Consider the following 8,585-nt stretch of genomic DNA (forward strand, 5'->3'; position numbering starts at 1 on the left):
CCTTCTCCTACAAACTTTCTAGTTCAAAATATAAGCCCTTTGGGAGTTGTGTCATCTGATTTCAAGAGAAAATTTGGTATATAAATAGCTTTTAAGGATCACTTGAGTACTGATGGGATACAGGGTCAGTTTTCACAGCTTGCCAGTTCCACATCAACACATAGTTCATGTGTAGGGACCCTCACTTTCTGCTTTATTAACTCCATTGGGACTAAAAAAAAAGTTGCATCATACATCAGTGAAAGCATTTTTCAGAGGTCAATAATAATAACATTTTACACATTTACTTCTTATTCTGTATAGTGCATTTTAAGAATTCCCAAGAATGCACCATTTTTTTCATGTTGTTAGTTTCTTAAACACAAAGTCTTTATTTTTTTAAGAGTACTTCACAGTAAATAATTATGCTCACTTGGCCATCTATCATTAGGATGAAGAGCAATAAAGCTGTTGGATGTTTTGAAAGCAAAATTCATCATAGTATTTGAGGTCCCATTTGATCAAGCTACATGCACAAATTATTTCAAAAATAAAATGAGGGCAGACTGTAGTTTTAAATGTTTTACATGTGACATAATCTTAGGAAAGTATTTAGATATTTCCACATGTCTTAGATAAATGTATAGGAAAATTGTTTCTGAAATTCTCTGTCCAATGAAAGCCCAGGATTACTGTTCCGTATTATAATATAGTTTTCATTCCTGCCTTATCGATCGTGGTCAAATGAAACCGGAAGAGCTCTTTGTGGTGCTCAGAGGAAGGAAGACAGAGTATAAAAGGCAGGTGCCAGGGAAAGAGGGAACAAATAAGGAAGAAGAGAGAGAGATGGAAGACAACTATGTACCATTAGATGTGTTAGTTTATTTTAAAATTTGTTTAAATTTGGGTTTTATCCACTTGTCTTTTAACGTTCTTTATTCTAAACTGGAATAATTATATTAACGAGTCTGCTACAACTTATTTTTGCCATCATTAGAAATTTCTAATCATACTCTACTTGATATACAAGCATAATACAAGTATTTAACAGAAATACTGAAATCCTTAGCTAAAGACATATCAACACTGCATAAACTTTAAAATTGTTTCTTTACTGTGCCTTTAATTCTATGCTAAAATGCTATCAAAGTGTTTAATGTCTTTTCCATGCCAAATAGACATTTCCCCATAATTTGCTTCAAAAATTGTAAAGGGATTGTTCAAGGGCATGTTAACCTAAAGGCAGTGGAGAGATGACTGTTGTAGACACTGGTGACATAACAGTGCACAAAAACTGTCCAGTTGTCTTTTCTCAAGGTCTTTACAGTCTAGTGGATAAAACATAAAATGAATAAACAAACCAATAAGCATATGGCATAACATTAAGTAGTGGTCAGTGCTTAGAAGTCTATAGCAGGATAAAAAGACTGGATAAGGATGTTTACTATTTGATTAGGGGATCAGGGAAGCCCTTTCTACCTGAATGCAGTGAGGAAATGATCCCTACAAATATCATGAACAGGAAATTCTAAGCAGCAGGAACCGCAAGCACAAAGCCCCTGAAGCAGAAGCAAGCTTGACAGGTTTGTGCGCAGCAAGGAGGCCAGTGTTGCTGGAACAAAATGAGTAAGGGGAAATTGGTTCAGAGATGAGAGTGGAAACTAAGCTTGTGTTGAGCTATGCAGGACTTCGTAAATTAGGTACTAACATGATCTGATTTATACTTTAAAAGAGGTATACTAGCTGCAGAGGGAAGAAGAGACTGAAGAAGGTCGGGACAAGAGCTGAGACCAGTAAAAATGTTACTGCTGCAGGCCAGGAGAGATGACGCCGGCTTGGCCTCTCTCTCATTCATTGCTGGCGGGAATACAAAATGATTCAGCCACTTTGGGAGACAGTTTGGAAGTTTCTTTAAAAACTAAACACACACTTACCATATGATCCAACCATTATGCTCCTTGAAAACTGCACACAAATATTTATAACAGCGTTATTCATTATTGCCAAAATTTGGAAGCAACCCAGATGTCCTTCAAAAGTAGAATGTATAAAAAACCATGGTATATCCATACAATAGAATATTAACCAGTGATAAAAAGAAATGAGCTATTAAGCCATGAAAAGAGAGTATGGTATTGAGAATCATAATGGCTAAAAAGGCATTTTAGTCTATTGCAAATGGGATGTTTATAATTTAAAAACTGGAACAGGATTGATATTCTTTATTAAGTGAATATTAATATAATAGAGAGTTGTGCTTTTATCTTCTATCTTAATTATAACCCATGTTGGTAGTTACTTCACTCATAGTGTTCATGAACAATGAAAATATTCTTTCTTTGTATATCTGTATATATCCTTAGCCTCTATATTATATATATGTCCGTGTGTGATATTTCTCTCTCTCTCTCTCTCTCTCTCTCTCTCTCTCTCTCTCTCTCTATATATATATATATATATATATATATATATATAAATATCTAGACTACTGTTTGACCAAACTATTGAACACTATAACCTAGCCATGTTTATGCATAAAATTAGCCATCACAGAGGTATTTGTTGCTTTTCAAGATTTGCTTTTTTGGTTATATAACAGCATATTTCATGCTTTTCTCTTTACAGTCTTCCTTTGTTCCTATATCCACTAATTAACCCACATCATTCTTACTCCCTGAGATTATATGCTCTTTCCTTCTCAGTAAATGACATCATGCCTCATAATTTAGGATTGCCTGAATCCTGAGTACCACTTCTCTATGTGACCTCTCATTTTCATGTGCTGATTTTGTCATGTTTGATTATATCTTGTAAACAATTTGTGAATTTAAGACATATAGTCACAAAATTATCAACATCAAAGGAGCAATTGGCAACTGTTATTATGTGCCTATCATTCTACTTTGAGTAGTTGATAAAACAAGATAGCAGTGGAATTCTTGGAGCATGGTGACATCACAGTATTACACCACAATGATTCACATTCCACTTGTTCTGCTCTGTGGTTTTATTTGATCACTGCATAAGCAATAATTGAAATGGCATAATCAATAATAATAGAAATGATGTAAGCCCTGAAATTTTCAAACCATGTAGTTTAGTGTCTTGCTGCATGCAATTGGCTAATAAATTCAATTTAAAATGAAGAAAAGGAGAAAAAAATTGTTTTGCTTTAAAGTACTATGTCAGTGTATTAAGGATAAACCAAAATCATCCAAACGTAAGAAAGATAAATATGATGTAGAGTAAGTATTAACCAGTATTAACTTCTAACTGTGTGAATCTTTTTTATCTTCATATTATATACATGTAGGTTTGTAGCTCTAGCACTTAAGTTGTGTATATTTTTTCATAAGATATATCATAAATGCATTCATGATTATTTAATATCATGAGAAATAAATATTGACAAATATGGATCTCTGAAGGTTTATAGAAAATAACACAAAGAAGAGGTGATATTATCTTTTGAGTCTTTTTTGGTAGTTTTGGGTGCTTTGAGTGGGCTTCCTTCTTTTTTGTCACTTCCTTGGTCTCTGCCTTTTCAAGATGGTGTGTGACTTGTTCTGGAGGCTTTTGTACATTCTGTCATCTCTGGGTTCCTTCCTTCCTTGGACTCATGATCCTTAGGCTTCACTCTGTACAAAGAGATTTACCAAAGAGAATGGAACTCAAAAGTCCAATCTAAAGTGTGCCAAAAATAGCTCTAAGTTATTAAATTGGTGCACTGACTAGGAAATAACCAAGTCAAGTGACAGGCAGAGCCGGCCTGTGTTCTTTCTTCCTGGAGGCAAAGTCCAATTGCTCTGAAAGCCGATTTTTTTTTTTTTTTAATTTTGTGGGGAGCCTTTCACACTGTCTTGCCGGTTTAGACCTTCAGGAAGTTCTGAATCGCTGGAGCTGACCAGCTTTCATGGCAAGTGTTACTGCTCATCAGTGCAGTCAATGTTATCTATCTGGAGCCTACATGGGAGAGCGGTAGCACAGTGATTTCAGTTCCTGTTCACTTCCTCACTCAGTTGATTTTCTCAGCCAGCAGTTCTAACCCCATTATATCTCCATCCTCAAGGCAGCGTTTACTCTTACCTGGAGGTGTTTCTCTTCCAAGTACACTGGCTTGGCCACCTAAAATGAGTTTTCAAATTAATCCATTTGTTTCTATCTTTATTTTTTTTACTTTATCTATGATGTTGCTATCAGAATGAATATCTTTTAGAGTACTTAAGTTATTATTTTCCTAAAATTTAGAGATACCAATCAAATGAAATAGCACATCTGAATGACTTTTATAAACTCCAAGGCTTTATTCAAATAGCATGTGATATCCGTACTATATATACACAAGATTATTAACTATAAGACAATTTTGATGGCTTCAACCCCCATTTTTTCTTTCCATTCCAGATGCTTCCTTTAATAGCAAACATCTGTTTATGACCTCTTGCCACTATTTTGTCTTAGTTTTATTCATTATTAGAATAGTATACTAATAATATTAATAATTGATATCAACGGACTGATAATCATTGTACTTAAATGTCTGCAAATCTGAAAATGCTCAAATACGTTAGTCCTTACCTTTAGAAGATAATCAATTTGAGAAATTCAGAGTTCTCCCAATGTTAACCCAATCATTTTCCTCTTTTTTAGATAGTAATATTGAGAGATCAAAGAGTGATTTTCTATATTTTAAACCCTATTGCAATGCTTGTTTTGTTGTTATTAGTTTTCTTCACTTTTTCCTAAAGTTTAATTGGTATAAATTTTTGTAGAAGACTGCTAGATACCGATGATGAGCTTGGGGACATTCAGTCGGATGCAGTCCCATTGGAAGTTCGGGACTGGTTGGCTTCTACCTTCACACGGAAAATGGGGATGATAAAAAAGAAATCTGAGGAAAAACCAAAATTTCGGAGCATTGTACATGCTGTTCAAGCTGGAATTTTTGTGGAAAGGTAAGTGAAATTGCTGGTATCTCAAGACAATAAAATTTTAAAGGCAGAAGATATACTTACTATCTCAAAGTAATGAGAATCCTGTATTTTACTTATTGAGGAAAAGTGCAGTTATAAGTAGAATTACCTAGAATGAAAAGATTTAGGGCTTTATGATTAAGTTACCTATAATAAGAATGTCTTCTCCTGGAAATAAGAGTCATTTTCTTTTAAATTGACCTAAAGACTAAAAGGAGAGGCTTTGGGCGTTTGAATGACTATTGATCTAGAATTTTTGTGAATAACTGTTTAAAAACAATTATAACACGTTCAAATGTTACACAACTAATTTTACCCGAATGAAATATAACACCTCATAAAATAAATTCTACACTACATACCAAAATCTAGCAGACCTTTTTCTGCACTAAAGAAAAAAGACCATTCTCTTCCCAATATGAGAGAAAATCTCTCTCATATCCATGTTTAAAGAGATTTTTTACATTTCTGTCACTGAAGGAAGGGATACTTGATGGCTCCTAGAACCACTTAATCAAATCGCCAGAGTTTGTAATGTGAAATACATGTTAATATGACCCAATTTTATATTCTTTTAGCCCTTAAGAACACAGATTATTTTTCTGTCTACAAAACAAGATATTCCAGAACTAAAACTACAAAAAGACTTGAAATAAAAATGTTACATCTGATAATGTTGAAAACTATTAGAATTTCCTTAGAATAAAAAACAGTTATATTATATTAAATTATACATAAAAATATTATTTTAACATTTTTAAACTAATAAAATTAAATTTAATGGAGGCCACATCATTGTTTTTAATTTTCTGACATCTTTAGTCATTACCTCTAATGAACACTATAAACTTTAATTTTCCTCTTCTAAGGGAAGAATGGGAAACATGCTTGGGTTTCTGAAAACACAAATGAGAATGCATCGCAAGAAGTATTCAATGTGATTTAAAGGTGTATTATAACCACCATGCATAAAGCCTCTATGATCCTGGCTTGTGAGTGTATAACCTAAAATAACAACTACTCAATGAGTATTCAAATTATTTACAATATTGCTTAATCACATCTAATTGGCTTTGATAAAAGAATTCTCATAACAAGCAATTTGATTAGTTTCATGAGATGACACCCTCCCCTACTCGCTTAGTACATAAACTGGTCCCAACTCTGCCAGATGGGACTAGAAGTCTGAAACAGAGAGGCAGGGCTAGAGAGAAAGAATTTCTATAACATATTACTATTTTAAAAAACAAATTAGGCAAGTATGTGATAGTTACTGATTTTTCATAACATCAAATTGAAAATATCTGAATAGTAGTTCAGGAAGTCAATGAATCACAAATAGAGAGTATGTTTGATTTACTGAAGGAATATATATTTTGTCTTTTTTGTTTAAGAAATATTGCAGAACGTGGCAAACTAAAAAGAAATACAAACGTGGAAGTAAACCAACTAAATTTCCATTTCCATCCAGTAGAAGATTAAAAAGAATTCTGTTACATATATTGACATGATAATTTTTTTTCATGTTCTACCCAAAGTATTTAATAGACTATAGAAATATCAAACATACTTAAGGTAACTAAGTAAGCAGTCTTAAAGAAAGTGTGCTACAAACACATGGAAAAGAAATATTTTCTATTACCTTTGAGTCCCTATTAGTAATTACGTGCATAAAAGTAGTGCAATACGTTTATCTTGAGTTTTCAAAAATAATCATCTTTAATCTTGAAAGTTAGAAAGTCTTCTTGAACTTTCTCTCAAGCATCCCCTACAAGATTCGTCACCTCATCAAGTCCTGACAATTTGTTTAATCTAAATGTATTCTGGATCTGCTCACTTTCTCATTTCCACTCATACAACTCCAATCTAAGCCTTCGTTACCTGCCATCAGAAGTATGACAATAACTTTCTAGCTGGATTCCCCTCTTTTTCACTTGCCCCCTCTAAACAAGTCATTTACAGTCCTGTTTTAAAATATAAATTAGTTCCTGTCACTCTGAAGTTTAAAATCATCTGATGGTTTCCATTTCACTCGGTATCAAAGGCAACTTCTGTATCATGGCTTTGCAGGATTAGGACCCCTGCAAAGTCTCCAGACTCATCTAATGTTGCCTTTATCCTTGACTGAATATACCAGTCTGATTTCAACCCCATGAAGATCTCTAAACTCTTTCTTCCCTTAGGGCCCTTAATCTTACTATTCTCTATATCAAAAATGATTTTCCCCACCCTTTACCCTGGCTAGCCCTTGTTACCTTTCCAGAAGCCTTCCCAGATCATTCTATATACAGTTTAACACTTTTGCTACCCCAACCAGTGTTTACCTCATAGCACTTACCACTGTTTGTAATCATATATTGTTTCTTATTCATTGTCCCTCTTCACCATTGACTAAGCCCCAAGAAAATAGCAACTATATTTTTGTTGTTCTATACTAGTTTGTTGCCTAGCACAGTGTCTGGCATAAGAGAGGTTTGTTTATTTGTTTGTTTGTTTTAAGTTTTGAATTATGTTTTGTAACTATAGTAAAAAGTTCCAAAAATAATCCACCATATTTCCAGCTGGACTTTTACCACCTATGAGAGCCCAGGAAATTCGTTATTCTCTTTAGGTAACTTGTAATATATCGACTGTTTACTCAAGTGTGAGGCAACTGTATTAATTTTCTCTCACACTTTGTTCTGATTCCAGTATGTGTCATTGTAATTTTCTATTTCTAATTTTTCATCCTAATATTTTATTTCCAATCATAGAGTTAGAAAATGATACTAGGAAAATTTTTCTCTTTGGAAGAGGAATCCTCTTCTTTGTCTTCCTTTACATTCTATTTAATGAAAACATATACTGATATTTATTTCTTAACCTACTCCAACTCTAAGAAACTCAATAGCACCGGAGTCCCCACTGAGCCCAGAGAACTCTGAAGAATTTAAGAATTGGAGCCAATGATGTTGCCTGCAGAGGAATGAGAATAGTAATAATAATAATACTAATGAATTTCTTGTATTGAATATTTATTATGTTATGCTAAGCATTTATGACATGTACTCTTCACAAAAAGCTTATAATTATCCTCATTTTACAGAAATAGCTTGACATTAAATAGCTTTCCAAAGGTCATACACAGCTAGTGAGTGGCTAACTTGTTATTCAAAGCATGTGTTTTCTTTGCTATGTCATATGGCCTTTCTGTGCCATGAAATAAAACTGATTTAATATTACTTAATTAAAAAACTTTTTTATTCATGATTAATTTTTATATTGACCTTTTTCCCTTGTCTATCACCCTTCCATTTCCTCTCTACCTCCATTTTTTAGTAATAATGACTAGAAAAATTGATAGAAAAGACTGTTTCAAAAAATATCATTATTGACAGTAATTAGTTGCTGAGTCTTATAGTGTGGTTAGTAGTTTCCTTGCCTTGAGAGATTAGAATACTTATTCCTATCTCAATAGAATAATTTGTATGAGTATTTTTATTTGTTCTGAAATTTTCCAATAGAGTATAAAGATAATTGTTGTGATAACTGATCTCCAACATCTAAAACTTAAAGTTATTAAAAATAAACATAAAATGGAAACATAGAAATAGAGTAACAATATCTATAATAAAATGGGGAGATACTTTATCA

The 8,585-nt window shown here is 33.1% G+C and overlaps 1 protein-coding gene across 1 annotated transcript in view; it reads left to right on the plus strand.

Moving 5' to 3' along the window:
* The window catches only part of PDE1A (phosphodiesterase 1A), a 293,552-nt gene that overhangs the window by 215,792 nt on the left and 69,175 nt on the right, over positions 1 to 8,585 (plus strand). Inside the window, exon 4 of the mRNA XM_011356541.1 lies at positions 4,752 to 4,934. Coding sequence (XP_011354843.1) covers positions 4,752 to 4,934 — 183 coding nt within the window. The remainder of the gene's footprint in view (positions 1 to 4,751; positions 4,935 to 8,585) is intronic.

The sequence above is a fragment of the Pteropus vampyrus genome, unplaced genomic scaffold (genome assembly GCF_000151845.1).
Source record: "Pteropus vampyrus isolate Shadow unplaced genomic scaffold, Pvam_2.0 Scaffold2, whole genome shotgun sequence".
In the NCBI taxonomy this organism is placed as follows: Eukaryota; Metazoa; Chordata; class Mammalia; order Chiroptera; family Pteropodidae; genus Pteropus; species Pteropus vampyrus.